Source organism: Glycine soja, chromosome 12 (genome assembly GCF_004193775.1).
Source record: "Glycine soja cultivar W05 chromosome 12, ASM419377v2, whole genome shotgun sequence".
NCBI classification, from domain to species: Eukaryota; Viridiplantae; Streptophyta; class Magnoliopsida; order Fabales; family Fabaceae; genus Glycine; species Glycine soja.
The window spans coordinates 3,128,291-3,154,143 of record NC_041013.1 but is presented as its reverse complement, the minus strand read 5'-3'; the positions used below and the strand labels follow the sequence as shown (position 1 = coordinate 3,154,143).

Sequence of the window (25,853 nt, the reverse complement as noted above, 5' to 3'; positions counted from 1 at the left end):
TAGAATAGGATAATTCATTGAAATTTGAAACAATCTAAATTACAATGGCAGGAAATAGAACAGAGAGGGAAGATATTTCCGCAGATTCAAGGATGGCCACATAAATTCTGCCAATAGCTGAGGATAACATAAACATTGCTTCCATCAATTCAATTTAAGATACTTCAGAAGCCTGGGATAACCAAATAATAATTAAAATAAAATCAAACATGCGTGTATAAGAAAATATCAAACTAACAAGAACACCAAATTGTGACAAAAATGCAGACTACAAGAGAAGACGTTTGGTATGACTGAGTCAATTTGTTGTCACCAAATGATCACGTGATTTATCCAAGTGAGAGGGACTTATCTGTCTGATTGTGATAGAAGTTTTAGGTCCTTGTTTTTGTTCTGGTCATTAGGCTAGAATAAGTTAATTTTTGTTTATGGTAAGTGATTCATTAGGTCCCAGTTAAGATCATATGTTTTGTCAGGCTCCTGATCATTTGGATTGCTATTGCAATGTGACATAATAATCTCCAGCTAAAGAAAAGTAAAATAATTGCTACATAATCTTGAGTTATAACTTTCGACTGTTGAAATATTTGAACTTGCATAGTCAACATAATCCACTTATGCAGTGCAACAATATTTTTGTTACTTGACTTCAATCAGTGTAATTAATAGTGTTCGCCACAAATTTAAAAAAAAAATAGTATAACATAAAAAATGTTTTTTAGTGAAAGCAGTTACACCTAATTTTGCCTTTGCTAAGCTGTCAAATTGAATTGGTAACTAAATAATTGAGTGTGGAATTTTGAAACTGAAAAAATATGTGGCGCATAACAATTCATTTGTATGTCTCATCGGTGCAAGAAAATGGTGCTTCTAGAAACAAAGTTACGTGACGTGTAAAAACATTCAAAAATTGAAAAAAGGTGTCAATGATTTTAGTTAGTGGTCTCTTCTTTTCCTTTCTGTCTAGTGACCCAGTTGCAGGGCAATGCTACAGAAGTCATCAGCTGCACCTTTTTTATATTAGGATGAATTGTTTTGTATCAAATATGGTTTTGCAATATTGAAATGATCTTTATGTGTGTTGAACTACAACGTAAGTGAATCCCCTTTGTCTCACATTATGTATAGAGAATAGCTATTAAGAAGTGACAAAGAATGGAATAATGCATGCGTGAGAAGGATTAGAATTTAGAAGGGACTGTGAAAAATAGTTAGTTAATGGTAAGTATATGATTTGTTGTATTAAAAAAGATGGAAGTAGAGTTATTGTTTGGATGCATTAATTACCTCTCTTCTTCCTCAACATTGGTGCTGCTTCCTGTGGACTTGTACTTGGGAAGAGGAACATGACCAGACTCAATGTGTCTCAGATCCTCCAAGAGGATTTCATAGTGTCTCTTAACTTCATCTGCAGATTTTCCACCTACTGCTTTGGCTACATTCTGCCATCGGTCAGGGGTATCCTTGTCATATTTTGCAAGTGCTTTTTCAAACAGCTTGTTCTGTTTTGGTGTCCAAGAGGAGTCAGAAGCCTTTTGTTTGCTGAGAGAGCTTGACGCCATGAGTGATAAAATGATAATCTAGGCTTTTGTTGGATACTAAGAGCCTAAGAAGGATTGTAATGTTGCACTTTGCTAGCTAGAAAAGGAAGAGAAAGATTAATGATAAGGGAAAAAAGAACAAGGAGTTTTTTTTTTTAGTTGAAGGGAAAGGTTCTGTAAGAATATGCAGCTGGTGCTATGCTTATATATTGCTCAGGGTAGTGGGTTGTAGCTAATAAGGGAATCTGAATTGCCAAAAGTTGGAAGGTCTTGTGGCCCGTCTGCTTTCGAACCACGAAATGAAGTAGTACAAGAAGATTTTATTAGCCAAAGCCTACATTCAGAGAGGGGAATCAGTTTAAAACGAATCTGGTTCTTGAAAAAATACTTGATTAGAAGCTTGATAGTAGCATATTTTGTGAAGCTTATTAATGCTTAGGAATTTTCCAACCTTTCCTTCAAGTAGTTTTTTGTGTTTTTGTATATATTCATTAATCAACTTGTTAGAATCAAAATGATTGAAATCAGGTGCGTGTCAGGTGCATAAAGGCTGATTAGAGATATGGGGGAACGAATAAACTTGTTATATTTAAAGCTCGACATTGATTGATTTAAGCATCAAATAAGGACTAAGGAGGACCATTTCTAAAAAATAAAGTAAAATAAAATCTTAATATCAGATGTTAAGCTACATACTAATTATGGTTAATACCAATAATAACGATTTGTGTCCCTGATTATCGATGATTCAACTTCTAATTGATTTTTAGATATAAAATAGAACAATTACGTATCAATATCATCATAAAAAAAAGAAGAAATTAAGTTACATATAGGACTAAGAAAACAAAAGGTGATGAGATTATTAACATTCACAAACCGACCTGTTTCATAATTTGAGTCTCAATTTTAGTTTAACTGGTGTTACTCATAATATCACATGGAGAAAGTATATATATTAGTAGTATGTGTATTGCAAGTATTTCTTAGAAGAAATATAATAGAATCAAAGTATATTCTGATAGGTCAATTCACTAGCTGAACTGTCATGCAAATTTAATCTTCATTTTACTTTAATGGGTGCATCTGATGGAAACCGATGTAACACATAACATTGCTAAATTTATCAAAACTCGAAGTTCCCAAATTAGGTTAGCCGGGGTGAACATTAGGGAATCCTTTCTGTCATTTAGTGTTTGTTTGGATTGCATGAACTCGTTGACCTCTTGCTGGTCAGTGCATTTGCACTTATGTCGTTTATATTGTTTTGATATTAATTATATAAATCATTTTTGGACATGTAACTAAAGAAGGGGTGTTTGGTTGAGTATGATTGGTTTAAATAGTGTTTCTGTAAAATATACGCCAAAACATAATTATTGTCTAGGAGAACAATATTCGAAACATAAAACGTTGAGTGGTTAAACTTTATGGAATTTTTATTACCTTTCTGTTTAGTGTACGTGAATCTCCAACAATAACATGTTTTTTGGTATTGGCAATATGACCAGTACTGGGTCCTTTATCTCAACTGTAAATTTAAATCACCAAAGTTTTAAATTCCCGTCACGATTTCATTGCAATCCTTAAAATTATAAGAAATTGCAGATAAATATGGTTAATGCAACTGCAATAGTGGTCGCAATACAATCTGAGAGTTAAAAAGTCTTGACAGTGTGAATGAAATCGCGGTCGTAGATAACTTTTTACTGTATATTTAGATTAATATTTTGTAAAATTAGACGGCACACCTATTTAATTACATAGAACTGATCTAATTTTTAGTGAGACCTAAAACAAATTTTAAGAAGACTTTGTTTACTTTAAATGAAAGGTTATATGCTGGATCTTTTTATTAATATAGGTGACTTTTTTTGTCAACATGTAATATTTTTTACTTTATGGTAAATTATATTTGGTGGGTGGGTTTAAAGCTTTGAACTTTGGTTGTTTTAGTCTTGGACTGGCCTTGTGCACGCTCAACCTGTGCAACTCCAACATCAACACGGCAAAACCAGCAGACAAAAAGTAAAGAGAGTGAGAGCCTAAATTACACTAAATAACAACACATGGATGAACAGGTAGACAATTTTTATAATAATATAGATTAATTTTGAATAAAATCTATTCTGTAAAGTTTATTTTATTTAAAAAGTAAACAAATTTATATTTGTATACTTTTATCTTAAAAGCAAGTTTGCAATAAAATTTGGTGTAAATTTTTTATGTTAATGCAAAAGTTACTTTTAATTGCTTCTAGTCAAATCGAGTTTTTAAGCAAAGATAATTTTATCTAATTATAACCAAATATTTATAATTTCATAAAATCAAATTTGATTGAAACCAAAATCAATTACGATTATTCCCACCATGAAATCTAACACATTCTTGCAACATGCTTGGATCGATACATGGTGGAGTAGTGGCAAAAATTGCATAAAAAACATGAAAAAGTACAAGTTATACAATGTAGAAAGATAATCCATTTGCTCTTTATGCAGTGCGACACCAAACACACACTTAAAACCTTAGAGATCAGATCCTTTATCTCAATTCTCAACTATCAGTTGCTCACTCTCCAAAGGCAAGACATGAAGTAAACCAAGGTGGCAGCAAAAATCTTAATTTTAACTAGGCAATTCATGTCAGTGTGCATCAAGTAAACTTGATTGGATGAGGCTCTTTGGTATTCCATCCAAGTTAGACTCAAATATTTGGCATCAGAGATAAGTGTTCATCAGGTATCTTAAAAAGTAGTGGTCATCACTCATCACTGACGTAATCTGTAAAACTCAGAAGAATCTGGCAAGAGTTAAAAAAATATTTTATTATGTTGAGTTCTGTTGTGAAATATTCGGAATTGGGTTTCCCAATCTTTGCTCAGAGCAACATTCCAAAAGGTTGTAGCTGGCTACCTGAAACCCGTACTATGATATCATACCATATCACATTGTTTGTTTCTGCATGTTTAAACAAGTCCTACTGCATGTTTTTTTTTTTTATCTTTTCTCTCTGGTTTGTGGTTGGATACTTCAAGGATCGTGTGCCAGCTGATTGGTGGAACAGTGAAGTACCATCTAATTTCATTAGTCCATCACAAAGATAAGCTGATAGGCTAGGCTCTTTCAAGTTTCACTTTGTTTTCCATTATAAAATTAATAAATCACATTCTGCAAATAACCTACATAATCATTAATCGATCAAGTTAATGTAGTAATATATATGAAGAGCTTGTGCAGTCTTTTCCTATTGGCGTGATGTTAACCATGATTTGTTCAAGTCTTATGTACACGGTTAGATGCAAAATCATTCATATCTCTGTGTTAAATTATTACTTTAAGCTTTCGAATTTCAGATTCAGGACATGAACTCATGCACACGGCATATTAAATAAGATTGGTTTTTAGTGAACAATAGTCGCATTGATATTTCAACCTATATCTCATAAATACTGCCTCATCTCATTGCTAAACTGACCTTAGTGGGTTAGATTGTGAAATCACAAAGCATTTCTGTTTTTTTTATAATAAATTTAGTTTTTTTTTATAAGAAAAATTATTTCATTTTTTTTCTTCTAAGAAAAAAAATTCAATTGAATAGCATTGCTTAGCCCCATTTTTTTTTTCAAAACCAACAAAAAAATCCATTCTTTAAAATATGATCTTAAAAAATGATTATATTTTTAAATGTTTAGAAAAAACAGAAGCAATGCAAGAGCGAGATAATACAAAAAGACGACGTGATCTGGCCTTGGGAATACAGGCTACTGATATCTATACATGCATGTAAAAATATTCATGTTTTACCTTTCCTCAGCAAGCAATATTTATGGGATTAATTATACAAGGGGAAGTGGATGTTTAACAATTATTGTTGTTGATTCCTTCGTAGTTATTACAATACATGCAATTTCACCTTCCTTTTGAGTACAAATAAAGTGAAAGAAAAAAAAAAAAGAAGATAGAGATAAAAAAAATTGGAAAGAAAGAAGTTGTTTTGATAACTAGAACTCATTAGAAGTACATCTTTGTCAATAAATGAGAAAAAATGATCTACTTTTTTCATTTTTTAATTTCCAAAAAAAAAATTACAGGACGCTTTTTTTAAAATAATAAAATTTTTACATTATGAAAAAAATAATGAAGTAAAATATTAATTTTTTAATAAGTATAAAAATATTTTTCATATAATCTGTTTTTTTCTTTTTACTTTCTTTTCCACTCATCAAAATAGTAGATTTTTTTATACTTATTTTTATGCATTCAAACAACATATCTATTTTACTATATTCCTCTTCTGTTTATATCTATATTTTCTTTTTCTTATTTGGTTCATCTCTAATTCACTACTAATTAAAAAAAATGTTAATATTGACCACATAATGTGGAGTAGATCACTTGTTGAAGTTCAAATTGTTGGGTCGGGTAGGCAAAACTCTGGAGTGATTTATACTACTTTTATTTTTATATATAAGAAATAAATGAGAATATTTTCCCCCTTAAATATAAGAAATATATAATCGCTTTTAAATGCATCAATTGCTAATTTTCTTTTATACCCTTATTTATTCTAAAGACTACTAATGAGATAAGTTATATTCATTAATGAAAAAAGTTATTCCTTAAAAAATGAGTAATATCATTAAATATAATCATCACTTAAATCATTTGATTTAATAGGTATCTTTGAAATAAAATTTAAATTTATAATATTATTAATTAAAACTAATTATTTTTATTAATTTTGATGAATTAAGTATAAGAACAAAAGTAATATTTAACGGATTGGGCGAGGAACCATAACCAGAACTCAGACACCTCTTGTTGGGTTGTGGGAATTAAAAAATACTATGCATTCAATGAACTATATATGTAAGGAATCATATATATAGTAGCTTTCATAACACCTAGAGCTGAGTCATTAGGTCTGTCTTTTTGCTCTCACAAGTTTTTCGCACTTTCTCTGCTTGTTTTCACCATGAAACTTATTCATACCGTAACACTCGTTGTGATTAAGTTATGTAGATTGCTATTGTATTGGAATAAGATGAGACTTGTCGCTGACTTTTATATATTTTGGATTGATCATATAACTAGTAGATGTCACACTTTTGACATATATCTTTATCTTAGATTAGATATATTTAAATTTGAAGTTAATTCAACTTAAAAAATTAATTCATGAAATAAGAATTATCTTGCATTTTTATATTATGCATTCTCTAGTTTTGTATATATTTAAAGTTTAAATTCCTTATTTCCAATTTCTCACTCATCTTTAATTTATATGTAAAATAAGAATTATTATTATTTTATTTTTTAAAAAAAAGACTGCTCTCTCGCTAGTACAATGAAAGAAATTCTATATTTTTTTATTAAAAAAGAATAAGGCTTCCTATCTCCTGTTCTTGGCCATAGCACGAGTGCACGACCAGAAAGTACTGAAGAAAGATACCATTCTGCCCATGGTTCATGGTTAAGAGTTGTCCACATTGTTGCAAAGGCAATTAGAGTTTTAGTCTACAAACAAACATCGATTCAAACACAAGTTGACGTAGCTAGTTAATTTACTCTTTTTAATTCTGAAGGAGTCAAAAAATTTGATTCACTCTACCTTTCCTTTTTTTTTCGTGTTTTCTAAATCCTCTAATCATCGCCACCCCACCTAGCACATTTTGTGACATAAACGTTGGAAAAAGTTCTATTCAATATTCATGAATTATTAATTATTCTCTTTAATGGAACTATATAATACGGTGGAGTGGTCCTGACTCGCAAGGTCTAAAATTTGTATAGTGTAGGTTAAGTGAATTGTGAGTGTCTACATTGCTCACCAAAAACTAAGGTCCCAGATCTTTGGGGGGTATTAAATGTCACAAAAAGGAACTTAGTAATTCACCACTCATATATACCTGGTCCCTGCAATCTCGCAAAAATTTCAAAGAGAATCTTAAAGAGATAGAGTACGTAATTGCAAAGTAGAGACAGTGTTCTTTACACCATGAGGGCGTAATGGTGATAAGTAGATAAAGGTTCCAATTTTTGGAACCAACCATTTAGAACGTTCATATATATCGGCTCACATAGGTGTTGCTTAATAGGTGAAAATTGTTTTTCTATGCTAAAAGTGTAGTGGAAAAAGAGGAGGGAGGTAGTTGTAAAATAAAAAAGGTATATAAAGGTGTGTGGGCGTTGATAATGTATTTGAGGCTCATATTGATTCCTCAAGATATGGTGCTTTTCCCCAAGAGGAGAGGGTTGAGACATGAAAGTTCAGTCATGCCACTTGATTTGGATGCAAGCACTAGGTGTTGACATTTCAATGCAAGGGCCGGGATAAATGCTACAGTAAAAACTAAAAAGCTCATTTTCCCCCTTTTTCTTTTAATTATTGGGATGAAACAAAATGTTAGTTAAAAAATTATAATAACTATATTAAATAATGATGATTTTAGGAGTTATTCTTTTTGTTACAAATTGATTGATGTTTAAAGTTTTGTTTACACAAATTAAGAAAGTTAATTATTCTAAAATAAATTTTTTTATTAGGGACCAATTTTACTAAAACATTTTATTCTCTTTGTTAATTTCTATAAATGTATTATTAATTATTTTAAGAAAATATTATTTATTAGGGGACAAAATTGAAATAAAGTTTTAATATTTCATTCAAAAATTAAAACATCAATCAATATAAAATTATTTGAATGCTAAAACAATATCAATTTAAATTGAGGGATATTTTTATCCGGAACATTTTTATGAGTTTTTATTCAACAAGAATGTTTTTAGGAATTTTTTTTAATCTCTTATCTTTGAAACTATATTTTTATCTTTATTTAAAATTGATATTGTTTGCCTAATATCGAAAGAAAAAAAGAAGAAGTTTATTTTGCCCCAGTGTAGAAATACTCATGCATGAAAAGGATCTCTGTTGTAGCTTGTTTTATTTTAGTGGGCCAAGCATGGGTTCCATTCTTGAGTTGAATGTCCCAAACCTATCTAAAGTGGGCTTTTCCTTTAACTTCTTCAGTCCATTAACAACTTTCTACCGCATAATCGTGGCAATTACTTCCTGCACCTTCGCGTTAATTATATTTGTTTTTTTTTTTTTTACAAATTCCCGAAACTACCTTGCAGCATATAATATAACTATTATCTCCACACAATAAAAAATATAAAATAACTATTATTTAGTTATTTTTTTGGAATGACAAATACAGAATACATAAAAATTGTGAAAATTAAATTACTTTCTGATAATTACTAATTAAGCAATTCAAAAAGCAATATTTTAGTACTCACGACTTACATGGGTCATTTGTGGACTACAACCTATATATCCACTTCAATCATGTATAGACATGACAAAGAAAGACTAAATTTTGCCTGACAAAGATTATAAGGAAGTCTATCCAGAAATATTTGTTCAGTCATATAATAAATCTTTTTTAAGGTTTCAGACTCAGTCCTACAAGTTTTCCTTCTTCACGTAGCTATGCCATTAAATTAATTAGTAGGAATAACTTGAAACGTACAGATTCACCAAAGCTCAATTTCTTGACATTCCTCCAAATTTATAAGCTCCTATGGTTTTGATTTGTCAATAGTAGTGTTACAAACAAAGATTATAAAATAGAGGAGAAGTTATACAATGATGTGTAAAAAGTTTTATACTGTTATCTAATTATAATCTATCAATCAGTTGATTGACTTTTATAATCATTACTTAAAAAGTCATATTTATGATAAATTATGATTGGACAAAAATATAAAAGTGTTTTAGACTGTAAGTGCATCATCATTATATCATAGTTAAACTCCTGTAAAATAACCTTGTTTCAGACACAATGAATGGTGAACAATGAAATTGAGATATCAACAATAAAACACAATGAAAAATATTAAAATTGAAGATAAGAATTTTGTGCTAAAAAATATGAAATTTGAAACTGAGATGTTAGCGTAATAAGCATTGATTTAGAGTTTATATTTTATAAATAAAGCCTGATTTTCCACTAAGCAAATTTGATATTAATTATAAATTATTTCATGTATTTATAAAGATATTTTAAATTTAAATAAAATTTATAAATAAAAATGAATAGTAACTTTTTTTCATTATTAATAGTCAATATTTTATTAAATACGAACAAATCAAAATAGATATAAAATAATATTAAATAATAAATTATGAAAATAAATCATTTGAGTCAAGGTACAATATCTTTATTAAGAATTAAGAATCAAACACGTCATTTTTTAAAGAAAGTAAATTTGTGTAATGTAATATATATATATATATATGTGTATATAAAATGGAATCCATAATATTGCATCTAAGGATAATTTAAGTTAAAATTTCATTATTTGAACATAAAAATTGATATTATATATAATGTTATATACAATTATTTATATTTTTATTTATTTTTTATTCTTTTGATATATACGCTCTAAAATAAAAGGAGGATAGCATTTCGTTGTCATTGTTCACGAAACATTTCCCTTTAAGTTATCCTTGTCCAAAATGCTCTACGTAATTCTTTAAATAAAAATAATATCTTTATACGTCTTTGTATTACTTTAATTTAAATTCAGAATAGCAGTTTATAATAAAAGAATTGAGAGAGTTCCTTTAAAAAGAAAATATTCTCCCAAAGGAAACAAGCAATAGGACAGAGATAGAGTGACCCTTGCATGAAGTATCTGATTTTTTGCACCAGTTCAGTCTGTTGCAATACTGGCCAAATGGAAGAAGATGTCAAAGTAGAAATCTAGTCATGTTAGATTCAGTTTGATGCTTAGTGCCTAGTGTGAACCAGAGAGGATGGGGGATGTATACCTTTCTATGCCTTAATCATTTCATGCTCCTAAAAATTTCATTAAAGCCTTCTGGACTCTGATATCCAATGTACACATGACCTTTGCATCATCTTTCTAACAATCACTTCAAAATCAATAAGCATCTAAACAAAATGTTGAGAATAATATCTGGTGTGCTTCCACCATTGGGAGTGGCGTACAGACCCTATCTATCTATCTATTCCCATATGTTATAGTTAAATAAAATTAAATGTTCAACACCAAAGTACAGCTGGCCCTCTGAAAATCATATTGCCTTTGCTTACACCTAACCAGGCACAATCATATTATTGAATGACTTTATTCATTCCCCACCATCTTTTACTCTCAAGTACACATATTTCAATAGTTCCTTTCCCCCATCCTCAATAATGTGTCCTAGGGGGACCTGTGCAGCAGAATTCCACATAACCTTAAAAAAAATAAAAATTGGGGTACTATTGTGTCATGAAAGTGAAATTTGCATTTTCAGTTTATCAATATACCATAATATCTACCCAAGTCATCATTTAATTGTAACTCAAGGGGAGGATGTCGTTTCTCTTAGATGGTAACACCTACACTGTGTGGACCACATATATATGAATATCAATCACTGATTTATTTATTTATGCGCTCTGAGGACTATCAACTTAGTACATGTTTGATTTGTAATTAAAATTATTGTGATAACGTGTTTCAATGCAATCCAACGGATAAAAATAAAATAAAGATAAAAACAAGAGTTTTGATTCTTTTGCAAAAGTAATTTTATCTCAAACATACTTGAACACCTGATTCCCAAACATACACTTAATTACTTCTAGTTGTCGTCCAATTATTCAAGGTACATAGTTGAGACAATGGTTTTGGAAGGGAAATGGAACATTACATGTGTGTTTGTTGGGGATGGGGTCCAATAGAAGGAAGGGGGTTGCGATCTAACAACAGCAAAAGTAAAAAATTTGAGGAAATCGATTAAAAAATGACTTCAAGGGAGACATGCTTAACAATCATCAGTCAATTAACCATTCGGATTTGATTATGATGGCTGGCCAGCGAACATGTGCATCTTCGTGACGTTTATTTGAGAAGTGATTGGTCTCAACATGATGTTCTTTTTCAAACATTAGAATATGGAACAAAAAGAAGTGTAAAGTAGCTCGCTCGAGCACTTCGAACTCCTACTTGTCCATTTATTTAATCCACACGGAACATTTGCTATTTCCTAACATAGTAGATAATAATAATAACAGGTCATCATTTATGTTAGTGCATGTATATTTAGAGAAACAAAGTCTCATATAGCTTGGCAACTATTAACATATATCTCTTTAGTAGGTAGCTAGGTACACTAGGGGTTTCGAGAGATACAAACGCATAATGAGTTGGTGCGCATATAAAAACTAGTCGAAATACAACGAAACGAGCAAGCTTTGTGCCTACAAAAGATGGGAACAAGCCCATATGCCATGTTAATTTAATGTAGCAAAGATACTGTACACATATCCTTGAGATCTCATGGCCCTTCCAGTCCCACTTTGTAGCTATTTGCTCCATGATCTTCTTAAGAGCTCTCTCACTTTGCTGACTAAAAAACTCTATCTTTTCAAACATATGGCATACTCGGACTTTCATGTCTTTGTTCTTAATGGTTCATCCAAAACCTTCATGTGGTATTGTCTCTATTCCTCCATTCATATATCCGTATATTTTTCTCCAGTTGGGTTCTCAAGCTATATGGGTTTCCTTCTTCCATGTATCTGATTTTGGAAGCATTAATGTATTAAAGTAGTATATATATGGTAATAGTGTCACTCTAGAATATGTGAATATCTTGAGATATGAGTGTCTTTTTCAAGGTTCCACATATCAACTGAGCCACTTTTAAGTGATGTTAATTAACTCGGAGGTCAACTCCCTGGCTAGCTAGAATAATTGGAACCTAAGGATGAATTATGCATTCTTTGATAAAACCCAATGCAATTTCTTTGGAGAGATGTTAAGATTTGAATAATGAAGATATACTATATGCAAAGGCAAAACTGAAAATATCAGAGGGTCGTCAAATCTTGTCACCATCATGCCTTGAACTGTTAATGTATATGTTCTGAAACTGTTTATTGAACCAAGCATTAGTTCATTATACATAAGTGACCCTTTTCAGTTTGGTTCAGTCATTGTGCCAGGTATATCACGTTGAAGCAGCAGCAACACTGCTATAGCAATTGATTGTTTGGGATTTCTCCACTTTACAATTAAATTGAATTACTCTCTAAAAATAGTTATAGCATAGGAATGCCCAATTAGCATTACAGTCAAAAGATTATCGAAAAGGACAACAATATAACCATGTTGTCGGAACTTGGCTTGGTGATTCGGCTAGGATCTGCATTCAGCACATTGAACAGTTTAAATATGGTCCAATACTGAACCTAGTTGAAACACATTTGCCAGTATTCTACTAACATATTCTATGATATACTATTTATTGGTAAAATAAATTTGTATAAATTTGCTAAATAATAAATGAAACTCTTTAAATAAAAACGAGACAAACGGTATTTAATAGTAGGTGTTACACACATTTTATTCAATATAATGTTGAAAAAAGTGTACTAAATATGTGTGTGAGGATATATCTATGAAATGACATGGTGAATCCATGTAGCGTCCTTATAGGATTATGCTCCGGTGGAACTGAACTCCTGGACAGAACTATATAGATTTCTCAGGTACCATACCAAATCCAACGGGCTCTGTTGAAGCACAGGTTGATGATCTTTGTTGTAGAGTAATTCAAATGGTAGTTAATTCTATTAGTGAATAAAAGGAGAGGGTTGTGTTAGGCTTTCGACAGCCAACGTAAAACTTTGTCGAATCTCTATGACATGGATCAATTACGTAATAATGTGAATGCTAGGTCGTTGCCCGGAAGCAACGTGCTGTATGGCTCGAGTACAGTATCAAAAGAGTAAGGGCCGCTGCATCGCCGCCCGGATGTAGTGAAAAGTAAGCAAGGGTTCCCACATTTTCGTGAACGGGTGTGGGTAAAGAAGCTAGTTCATGACAGGAGGATTCGCTTTGATACATGGAATATAGGCACACTTACTCGAAAATCTATGGAAATAGTGGATGTTATGGTGAGGAGGAAGATCAATTTTATGTGCCTACAAGAAACTAAGTGGACAGGTGAAAAAGCGAAAGAATTAGACAACTCGGGATTTAAGCTGTGGTATACAGGAAAAATCAGATCAAGAAATGGGGTAGGGATTATTGTGAACAAGGAGTGGAAGAAGGATGTCGTAGATGTAAGAAGAGTAAGAGATCGTATCATAGCCTTAAAATTGGTAGTGGGACAGGACACCTTTAATGTTATTAGTGGGTACGCACCTCAGGTTGGGTTAGCATAACACTTTAAGGTAAAATTTTGGGAGGATCTAGAAGGGGTACTTCAGGATATACCCCAAGGAGAGAAAGTTTTCCTAGGAGGGGATCTCAATGGACATGTAGGTAGCGTGGATAGAGGTTTTGAGGGGGTGCATGGGGGTTTTGGCCTAGGGGAGATGAATGGGGAGGGTAAATCCATCTTGGAGTTTGCGGAGGCTTTGGATCTTTCTATAGCCAATACATGGTTTAAGAAAAGAGAGGAACATCTTATCACTTACAAAAGTGGAGGGACATGTTCTCAGATAGATTTCTTCCTTATCAGGAAGTCTGATAGGAAGTATTGCTTGAACTGTAAAGTTATCCCGGGAGAGAGCTTGACTACCCAACATAGAGTTTTGGTTATGGATGTAAGAATTAGAGATAGGGCAAAGAGAAGAAGTCCTATGGTAGCACCAAGGATCAAATGGTGGCACTTGAAGGGTGAGAAACAAGGAATCTTCCAACAAAAGATATGGGAGGGATGGTGTGGACAATCACAAGGAAGTGCAAATGATATGTGGAACAAGACGTCCCAAGAGATTATTAAAGTGGCTAAAGAGACGTTGGGTGAATCTAGAGGTTTTGGACCTAAGGGTAAAGAATCGTGGTGGTGGAATGAAAGTGTTCAGAGCAAAGTTAGAGTAAAAAAGGAGTGTTTCAAGGAGTGGTCTAGGTGTAGAAATTCTGAAACTTGGGATAAGTATAAGATAGCTAGAAATGAAACCAAAAAGGCGGTGAGTGAGGCAAGAGCCCAAGCTTTTGACGGACTATACCAAGCTCTAGGAACCAGGGACAGAGAAAGATCTATATATAGGCTTGCTAAGGGTAGAGAGAGGAAGACTAGAGATTTGGATCACGTAAAGTGTGTTAAGGATGAAGAAGGCAAAGTCTTAGTGCATGAAAAAGATATCAAGGAAAGGTGGAAGGTGTATTTCCACAACTTATTTAATGATGGATATGGATATGACTCTAGCAGTCTAGACACAAGAGAAGAGGACCGGAACTATAAGTATTATCGTCGGATTCAGAAACAGGAAGTAAAGGAAGCGTTGAAAAGAATGAGTAACGGTAAGGCGGTGGGGCCAGACAACATACCTATTGAAGTGTGGAAAACTCTTGGAGATAGAGATCTTGAGTGGCTCACCAAACTCTTTAATGAAATTATGAGGTCAAAACGCATGCCGGAGGAATGGAGGAGAAGCACGTTAGTGCCAATCTATAAGGACAAAGGGGATATACAAAATTGTGCAAATTATAGGGGAATCAAGCTCATGAGTCATACCATGAAATTATGGGAAAGAGTGATCGAACGGAGATTAAGAAAGGAGACTCAAGTTACTGAGAATCAATTTGGTTTCATGCCGGGAAGGTCGACCATGGAAGCGATTTATATATTACGGCGGGTGATGAAGCAATATCGCATGGACCAACAAGACTTGCACTTGATTTTTATTGACTTGGAGAAAGCGTATGATAGAGTGCCTAGAGAGATTTTGTGGAAAGCTCTAGAGAAGAAAGGGGTTAGGGTTGCATATATTCGAGCTATCTAAGATATGTATGATAGGGTATCGACTAGTGTTAGGACACAGGGTGGAGAGTCAGACGATTTTCCCATCACAATTGGTTTGCATCAAGGGTCAACCCTTAGCCCCTACCTTTTTACTTTAATTCTGGATGTCCTCACGGAACAAATCCAAGAGATAGCGCCGAGATGCATGCTTTTTGCAGATGACATAGTCCTCCTTGGAGAGTCGAGGGAGGAGTTGAATGAGAGGTTGGAAACTTGGAGACGAGCTCTAGAAACACATGGTTTTCGTCTAAGCAGAAGCAAATAGGAGTATATGGAATGTAAGTTCAACAAAAGTAGGAGGGTATCTAACTCAGAGGTGAAAATAGGAGACCATATTATCCCTCAAGTCACATGGTTTAAATATCTTGGGTCTGTAATACAGGATGATGGAGAAATTGAAGGGGATGTGAATCATCGCATTCAAGCAGGATGGATGAAATGGAGAAAAGCATCGGGGGTGTTATGTGATGCAAAGGTACCGATCAAGCTAAAGGGAAAGTTTTATCGGACTGCGGTAAGACCAGTGATTTTGTACGGAACAGAATGTTGGGCGGTCAAGAGCCAACATGAGACTAAAGTAGGTGTAGCGGAGATGAGGATGTTGTGGTGGATGTGTGGTAAGACTCGACAGGATAAAATTAGAAATGGAGCTATTAGAGAGAGGGTTGGAGTAGCGCCTATTGTAGAGAAGATGGTGGAAAATAGACTTAGGTGGTTTAGGCATGTAGAGAGAAGACCGGTAGACTCTGTAGTGAGGAGAGTAGACCAGATGGAGAGAAGACAAACAATTCGAGACAGAGGAAGACCCAAAAAGACTATAAGAGAGGTTATCAAGAAGGATCTCGAACTTAATGATTTGGATAGAAGTATGGTACTTGATAGAACATTATGGCGGAAGTTGATCCATGTAGCCGACCCCACCTAGTGGGATAAGGCGTTGTTGTTGTTGTTGTTGTTGAGGTAGTTAATTCTGTTAGAGTTCTTAGTGAGAGATACAACTGATTTTATTTTATTTTATATCTGTAGAAATCAAACTCAGGTACTAGACCCCTTGGTGGCCCGTTACGGGATTCTGCTGGCAGTGGATTGATGGTTATGCAAAGTTTGTAGGATACACTGCTGCAAATATGGCAGAGTTGGGAGCATGGGGTGCATGAAGGACTTTGAATTGCAAGGGCAAGGCGTGCCTCATGAGGTGGTGGTTAATAGTATCAAATGATGCCACATGAGTTTCTACTCCACGTTTAATTTCTTTGTAATTTTGTTTCTTTGGGCTTATGATCTATTTAGATAAAAGTCATAAATGCTTTTAAGAACTTTTCTATTGAAAATATGAAATTTTTTTTGAAAAGTTCTCAAAACAATTTGCTTCTTTACAATCATTGACATGCACCAACTTGTAGCTAATTAGCTATCATTTCTCATCAGATAGTACGATATTACTCCTTATCAGTCCAAATTATCAACATGATTTCAACTGATTATATCAGCACAAATATACTTTGATTATATATATCATTTTTAAGCAAATTTGTAAAAATATGTTTGGAGGCTAGGTAATTGGTGGAACACTGGAACCTTTATATATATTGCGAGCTAATCAACAGAATTTTCTTTCATATATTTTAATGCAACATGGATTTTCACATATGTTTTAATTTTTATAGGAATATATCAATTTGCGAAAATGGTAAGGACAAAGATTTAATTTTACACGAAAGGCAGGAACACAGATATATGAATCCAAAATTGACTGCTGTACAAGTTGCTTTTGGTGAAATTATGGTTTTTTAATTGGTGGGTGTTTGTTTATATATTCCATGTAATGAAGTGATTATATATAAATGATTAATGAGTTGAAGTTAAAGGTTAAATAATTTTAGTATTATTGGAGTTTGATAATTTTACTTATCTTCTTGTCAAATTTTCAGATAAGTCAGGAGTTGTTTTTCTCTGATAAACTGAAAGATTAAGAAGAAAAAAAATATTCCATGTGTAATGGATCCAAAGGAAAAAAGATGGAAATAAATAATAGAATCGCTTCCAAATCGATACATTGTGTTCGAATGCTTTGCTATGTCTGCTATCACAAAGAAAGATACCCTTCCATCATTTTCATTGCTCGTACTAGCTGGGGACACTGATTGCGCCTACTTCATCTTCACACATCAGAAATAACTTAAGAGATTGAGACCCTTTTTACCATGCAATATGCATAACATATTATATCTTTAATTAACTCCTTTCTTGTCTTGACTACTATTAAATGGGACTCCCTTTTACTTATGACTTACAAGTCTTATTATGCTTCTATATTTTGATTTTAAAACAATGGGATACGGTGAAAGCTAAAATGAATCAATTCCATTTTTTAAATATTAAATTGATTCCATATTTAATAATTATATTTATTTATTTGTTTTTATATTTTGTATTTACATGTATCTCAAAAGTAAACTTTCTCAAAATTAAAAGATATAACAAAAGTTGACTTATTTTAATTATAAAAAAATATGATATATCAATTTATTATTCGTAAGAGGAAAGCATGATATACATAATAGATAGGACGATCAGTTTCCTTAAAAAAAAAAGATGGGACGATCAATATTTAAACATAATCTTAACTGTCTAACTAATTTGAGTCGAGATGAGTAAAAGTGTAAAACAACTGTGAGAGGTCAAGTTTTTCTTTTGATTTTTATTGCAACTGTGATTCAAACTCAAAAACCCTTACTAAAACAATATCTTGTTCATTAGTCTATGTGCTTGGTGGTCCACGTGATGTACATACACAAACGTGACAAAAATTAACGAAGGGAAAAGTTTAACCCTAACCTACCAAAAATAAAATATTTCATAATTTTATTTTATTGCAAACTAGCTAATAGGAGGACTAAAGACCCAATAGGTTGGAATTAAGGAAGAGTCAAATTCTTCTCATTCTTATTACTAACTTATTTATTCAGTGGAGATAGTAAAATTAGAACTTCCGAGTTACAAGCTATTATTTTCACTCACGCAGATGAAATGTTATTCTTTTTTTTTTATAGAAGACACTATAAATAAGACCTGAAATTTAGATAATTAACCTTTAATTATCGTCTTTGAATAAATACAATGACACCGACACAAGTGATGCTTTTATAATAGTTTTTACGATTCATTTAAATTCATCTAATAATGTAAATATTTCAACTAAAAATTGAAGATATTTTATGAAAATGACATGCAACTATTCTATATACTTATTGAATTAAATGCTTATGATAGAAGTTATGATATTAAAAAATTTATCAAATAAAAACTTAAAGGAATTTACCAAGCGCACTCATAATTTAAGGAACTTGTTGGTTTTATTACAAGGTCCCAATGTCCAACCATTTCAGATGTCAAGCTAGAAACACTTTAACTAATAAATTTGAATTACTTACACAATCTTACGTTCACAACTTTTTTCTTATATAAAATTGAATTATGGTTCGTATCATTGTCAGATATTTATGATAAAAAAGTAAGACCAAGTCAATTTTAATGAGTAGAGAGGGATTGTTTGGTGAAGGCGTTGAGCATGTTTGTGCATTAAATAGGAGAAGGAAGCCCATAGCATCCATCTGTATGATGATCATTTCAAGCTTGCAAGTGGACTAATGGAGCAATATAGCAACAGAGTCTCCAAGAACCCAACTTCTTATATTTCGCCCAGTATTATATTCAAGATTAATCATGTAATACTTTATATAAAATTAAATAAAAAGATATTTTTAAAAAATAAATTATTTTATATTTAATAGGGAGGAGGGGCCTGCAACAACTAGGATTCCCTGTACATCGGATCTGCTGCTCTCTTCCATTGCTTCCTCATATGCCATCTCCTTCCCCAAATTATTAATTTGATTCATATATACATACATATCAGTTGCATAAGATAAGAAGCCTTTCCAATTATTTTTCCAATATATTAGCAGGTGCCAGGTGGGACATTTTATGAATTTTAAATGCATGAGCCATGAAAGGGGCAAAAACAATAAAATATACATAGATACTTATTATTCTACAGTAGAAAACGAAATGAGTAGAAAAGCAACTATACAATATACCTCAAAACTGTCATGCTGTATTGTTATTTTGTTGCATGAAATTATACAAGCTAAGGTAGAGATAGTTTATCATACGCATAACAATTTATTAATTAAGTATGTGATTGGATAAGTGTTGATAAAATTAATTATGAATAGAATTGATTCTGTAAAATAAATTTTTGTTAAAATTAAAGTGATGTGATTTATTTTTGAATGTTTTTAATATAACATAAAGTTAAAAGTAAAACTCATTATAAAAATTTTAATTTAACATAAAATTATTTAAAATGACTTCAAATCAAAATCAATTATGAACTATTTTTTAAAGTGAAATCAAATATGTCAAAATTTGTTCAAAAATTCTTGACACAAAATCAATATGTGAAATTAAACATGCACTAAAATGCTAATGAATTGTGGTTAAACTAAAATTTTAAGTTAAAATAAAATAGAATTATACAAAATTTTAGAGATTAGTTATGAATTTTGAGGGAGGGGGGGGAAGAGATAACAAAGAGGACATTGTTTATACAGGGTGTAAGGTACTGCCTTGATGATAAATGTACTCACTGTATACGGAGAGTTAGTCAAAGAGAACATAGGATGGAAAGCACTTGAGAAACCAAAAAGAAAGACTCACTAGAAAGACAAAGAGGGAGGGGGGGGACACAGTTTTGTGTTGATGTATACCACAAAGAAAGTGATAGAGGAAATGAGGAAGAGGGGACCTAGAGAGAGAGGAGGCTGGGAGAGATAGAGTTGAAAGTGACTTTAACCAAAAATAAAGTTTGAGAGAGAGAGAAAGAGATTGGGAAGTCTAGTGAGGGCCCATTTTGGTGATAATGGAAGTTGCCTTCGTCCTCTCTGGACTTGTTCCTACCAGTCTCAAAATTATATATATATTCGGTCACCTTTACCTTCCGATATTGCTTCAAGCTTCAAATCGCAGCACAATTTTGCAAGCAAAGCATGATTTAGACAATAGTGTTAATGTCAAGTGGCTGCATCGTGGGAATGACACTCTTGCTAAGCCTTGTCCTAATACTTGGAATTTTACCCAACAACAAAATTGTATCATTAAGATTGCAAAACATATTATTATAGCATAAGATCTGGTTTCCTTGACTGCTTAATCTGTCCCATTACAATAACTAATTAATATCCCTTATAAGTCACTAAAACAAAAAAGTTTAATTAATAATAATTTAATCCATATAGTTTCAAATTTATTCATTTTAGTTTCTATAATTAATAAATGAATTTTTTAGTTCTTGATGTAAATTTAAAAAATTTAACAGCAAGAACCTTTTAAAAATTAAAATATAAACTTGAAGAATTAAAAAATCTATTAATTAACTATAAAGATTAAAAGGAATAAATTTAAAAATTATATGTACTGGGTAATTAAAAAAAAATTGTTTTGTTTATCATCTAGGAGGTCAATTATGTAGATAGGCTATTCTTGTAACCTTGTTAATCCATCAATCCCTTTCTTTGAAGTGTAACCTCAAATATATAGGTAGACTTCGTGGTTGCTTAATCAAGCATAAGTAACTTGTTTGAATAGACCTGTATCCATAATTCAGCATTAATATGTGATAGAACTTTCTCAACTATTGGAAATTCTTATCTGTTGGAATGAAAAACAAACGCATCATTTAGGTGTGTTTCTATAGCTAATTTCACTAGAGTTATACTATTCATATAATAATGTTTGTAATATTATTTTTCTCAATCACATCAATTATAAAAGAATTTTGACGTGAGATGCAAATAAAATATGAAAGGCACAAAGATTATTTGACTCTGGACAAATCAATACATCCTTTGACAAAACAAACAACACAAGTATTTGTATGAAGAATAACAGAGATTAGAAAGCAACAATCATTATGAAAGTACTATTATTATAGAATTCAATTAATTAGAAAGTTGATTGAGAAGATTAGTTCAAGGAAGAAAGGGATTGCTAAATTTAGAAGGGGTCGAGAACAAGACCTTGACCCATTTTAGAAGAGAATCTTAAGCTAATAATAAAATGTGCTGCTAACAATTGTTAATCGAACTTTCATAATGCTATCATTGCTGCGTGACCTTTTAAAATACGCAGCTTCCTATATATAATACTTTGTAGTCTTTCATATTACTCAGTTTTCTTAAATTAACACGTGAATCATTGAGAACTAGGTTGGGCAAAACTTCCTGCCATTCTTCTCAGGACCAGAAAAAAATAATTATCATTTCTTTATAGTTTCTATAAATATATCGAATTTTAGTTTTCGTTTTTTTCAGTTTTTTGTATTTATATATTTTTAAAAATTTTAAAAATCATTCCTGTTAATATTTATTGATGAATTGACATATATCCAAATATATTATATTATGTATTATTTAAAAATAGTAGTATATTTATGCCACATTACTATTAAGTTAGAATAGATACTACTTAAAAATAAATAAATTTACAAAAATCAAATCCAATATTTTTTCAAAAGACTAGAATTAAAATTCATCACATTTCTAATAGTTAAAAATATATTTAAATTAAACAAGATAATAATGCTCCTATTCTCATTTTATTATTTAATAACATAACATCTCAAAATGTTTAGATTTTAGAATATTTTTTATTAAATGATTTCAATGTATTTATATCTCAAGATTCTAGGAAGTACTAAGGTTTGTTCAGAATTCAAGAAATCCTAAAGAGCTATCCTATACTTGAATGATCACATACGAGGACTTTAGAGAAAGTCCTAAAGCCTAGAATTCAATAAATCCTAGAAACCTCTATTAAGTCAATTTGGTGTGATCTAAGAGGATCACGCCTGTCTATTGATTGTAATTGGACCCAAAGATTAAAAGCTCACCCAATGTAAGTAGTCCTCAATCGAGTAATTTATATTCCTCAAACATTTATCGACTTGAATGGCCTGGATACTTTACTATACTTGATTGGTCTATCCAAACGGTTTATAAAATGGAGCATGCAACTTTCTTCTCGTAAAGGTGCATGTTTTATTTTTTATATTTAGTTTTAGTTTTCTCTCATTTTACACGACCGGTGTCTAATATTGTTAAATAATTAATTTAAAATAAAAATCTTAAATTATTTGATTTATAATATTGAAAATCAATAATCACTTAAAATAATTAATGTTTATACTAAAACTATCATCTTATTTTTCAAAAACATGCTTTGTATTTTTGAAATTACTAATGACCTCAATTCACCACAAGTTAAAGCATGTTTTATCCAAACCAAATAAAATGCAATAAGAAAAAGAAAACGGTGCCGTTTAGAAGTGTTGGACACACCCACGTGGCGGTCATATCAGTGGGGCCCAGAGCCCACAGTCTCTTTCTCTCTTAATTATTCCGGCCATATTTATTTATTATTGAAAAGGAAACAAATATAATTTAATTTCCCCCGTATATATATATACCCATCCTATCCCTCTCCTCATCCTTAACAACATTTCACGCTTCCTCTGTTTGCTCGCACACGTCGTTTTTTTCTTTTTGTTGCTTCGGAGCCAACTCAACAACAACGCCGTGCCTAATCCTTAAGAATAACGAATTACAACAACCAACCATGTTGCATTGTCTCAACACTTCCTGTTCGGACATCACAGTCTTGGAAAGACAACGGGAAGCAACCATCAAGTGCCAGAACCACCAACCACCCTACTTAACGGACTTTAACGTCGTCTTCCCTTCTTCTTCTTCTTCTTCTTCTTCTTCTTCTTCCTCTTCTTCTTCTCATAGTCAGGGCTTGCTCATGATGTGCTCGGATTCCTCGCTCGGCCAGGTCCTAACTCACTCCGTCAAACCCGACCCGGGCGTCTGGCCCGAATTCGGTTTTCTACCCGCCATTTCGAGAACTTGTAGCAGAGACGGAGACTTGGTTTCGCCCAAGGAAAACATGGCCAGTGGGAAAGAAAATGCTAAGAAGAGAAAGCCTCAGAACTCCAAGGTAGTAGTACTTGTTGATGCTAACGTGTGCTATGCATTACGGTAAAGAAACGATGAGGTTTTGTTTTGTTTAGGTTGTTGCGGAGATTGATAATAACAAGGACAAGGACAAGAGAGTCAAAGTAACTGGCGAGGAAGGAGAATCCAAAGTAACCGAGCACCATACCAGAAACAAGAATGCCAAATCCAACGCAAATAAGAACAACAGAGAAACCTCTGCGGACACTTCCAAAGGCTCCGAGGTTCAAAATCAGAAACCAGACTACATTCATGTCCGAGCGCGTCGTGGACAAGCCACGGATAGTCATAGCTTAGCTGAAAGAGTGAGTCAAAATTAATTAATTAACATTTTCTTAAGCTTCGTACTCGTTTTTGTTTTGTTTTGTTTCTCTGTACTTAATGCTAGAGTTTTGTTTGGTGCAGGTAAGGAGGGAGAAGATTAGCGAGAGAATGAAGTATTTGCAAGATTTAGTACCGGGTTGCAACAAAGTTGCAGGGAAAGCTGGAATGCTTGATGAAATTATTAACTATGTTCAGTCTCTTCAACGCCAAGTTGAGGTTAGAGTTAGTTACATGCTTCAACTTCATTCCTATTCGTTAGTTAATTAAATATTATACCAAATTCATTTATTTAGGCTATTGGAATGTGTCAGGTCACTTATTTTATTGTATTTATTTCTGCATACAGTTCTTGTCAATGAAATTAGCGGCTGTAAACCCAAGGCTTGACTTCAACATTGACGAACTGTTTGCCAAAGAGGTAAGGTCATTGCTGATGACACAATTTTTTCACCTTTTTCTCTATTATTAGGATTCAAAGGTTTTAAAACATGGTCGTGATTTCATCGTGTACTTTGATATTATGAGAAATTCCAGATAAATGTCACCAATATAATTATAATTAACCAAAAAAACCTTGGTTTTACAACTAAAATCATGGTCTTTGACTGTTTTGTTTTTTAAAACTTTGGTCGAATTATATCCAAAGAGTAAAAAAAAACATAGAATTTCCAAACTTCATGTTAAAATTAAAAATCTTGATGTTACATCAAAAAGTATGGTTATGGACTGTTCTTTTAAAACCTTGGTCGAATTATATTAGAAGAGTAACAACAAAAAAAAGAATTTAGAACTTGTATAAGCACTCTTGTTATTGTTAATGACATAACTTTGATTGGATTCCCACAGGTGTTTCCTTCTTGTGCTCAAAGTTTTCCAAACATAGGGATTCCCTCAGATATGAGTATTAGTAACAACCCTTCGTATCTTCAGTTCAATTCAGCGCAGCAACTTGTATCGTGCTGTGGTGGATTAATAAACAGCATGGGAATAAGCCCTCCCAACATGGGACTCCGAACGAACATTATTAGTACTAGCACTGTACCTTTGCCCGAAACTTTTCTTGACTCTTCCTGTTTCGCTGTAGGTTTTCCCCTCTCTTTGTTCTTCTTGTTCTAATGATTAGTCTTGTCCAAATATTGATCTGAATTTTTTGTACTGCAGCAAATTCTACCCTCCTCAAATTGGGAAGGTGGTGATTTCCAAAGCCTTTACAACGTTGCTTTTGATCAAGGGCGAACAGCATCTTTTCCCCCTCAGCCATTTACAGGTAGCTACAAATTTGTCACTTGTCAAAATCACTTTTTTCCTTAGCCTGATATCCTAAAAGTAGAAAGTAGAAGCAAAGCAGAGTGGATTTTCATGGGTGATAGATACCCGAGAGCCCCACAGATTATTGACAAGTCCTTTTTCCATCAAAATGAAGAAATGTTTTTAGAAGGGATCTTTTAATCATTCACCCATCAAGCCAGTTGTCTCTTTTATTTGCTTCTTACGTCCCTTTCCCACAACTTTCACTCCTAGTAAAGTTTTTTGCAGCTTTACTCAATGCATCATTTACGGGCATGTACCGAAATAAAAATCAGTGCTAATTGCTAGATGCATATATAACAAGTTGTAGTTGTTTGTGATACAACACAATTTACTTATGTGATTGGAAGTGTATTTAGTAAAATAAAATAGGTACAAAATCAGGAAACTTCTCTTTTTGAAATTCATCTAAGGTCTTTAGATGATGAGCCAAGGATCAATCGTTTTCTAGAGACTTTTAGGCCATTGCAGAATCACTTATTTTAAACAATATAAGATTATTTGCTGATAGAGAAAGTTGTTGAACTGGGCTACTTCTGAATGAAAATTCTAAATGCATGTTGATGTCTCTGCAGGTCTAGTTGAAGCTAGCAATCTAAAAATGGAGATGTAAACCAGATAATCCATTATTACAATATGTTGGATTAGGTCACTCGGAATGCCTTTGTCAAGATTTTTTTCTATTAGAGTACATCGCATATATTGGTTGTATACTGCTCCGTAGAATAAATAAGATCATATTAATACCTGTTAACTTGAGACA

At 32.4% G+C, this 25,853-nt stretch overlaps 2 protein-coding genes across 3 annotated transcripts; one reads left to right on the top strand and one right to left on the bottom strand.

Moving 5' to 3' along the window:
- On the bottom strand, window positions 1-1,997 carry LOC114379685 (protein RADIALIS-like 4). The gene is made up of 2 exons (XM_028338373.1): window positions 1,288-1,997; window positions 1-172 (listed from the first exon to the last, which is right to left on the bottom strand). The coding sequence occupies exons 1-2, from the start codon at window positions 1,560-1,562 to the stop codon at window positions 145-147; spliced, it is 303 nt and encodes a 100-aa protein (XP_028194174.1). The 5' UTR covers window positions 1,563-1,997; the 3' UTR covers window positions 1-144.
- Window positions 1,998-22,925: 20,928 nt separating this feature from the next.
- Window positions 22,926-25,853, top strand: LOC114380451 (transcription factor bHLH63-like). Of its 2 annotated transcripts, none has more exons than XM_028339520.1 (7): window positions 22,926-23,444; window positions 23,515-23,763; window positions 23,864-23,998; window positions 24,129-24,200; window positions 24,629-24,862; window positions 24,944-25,049; window positions 25,666-25,853. In XM_028339520.1, exons 1-7 carry the CDS (start codon window positions 23,061-23,063, stop codon window positions 25,701-25,703), a joined length of 1,218 nt encoding a protein of 405 aa, XP_028195321.1. In that variant the 5' UTR covers window positions 22,926-23,060; the 3' UTR covers window positions 25,704-25,853. The 2 variants fall into 2 exon arrangements, with proteins under 2 accessions (XP_028195321.1, XP_028195322.1); XM_028339521.1 differs by having other exon boundaries at window positions 22,927-23,441.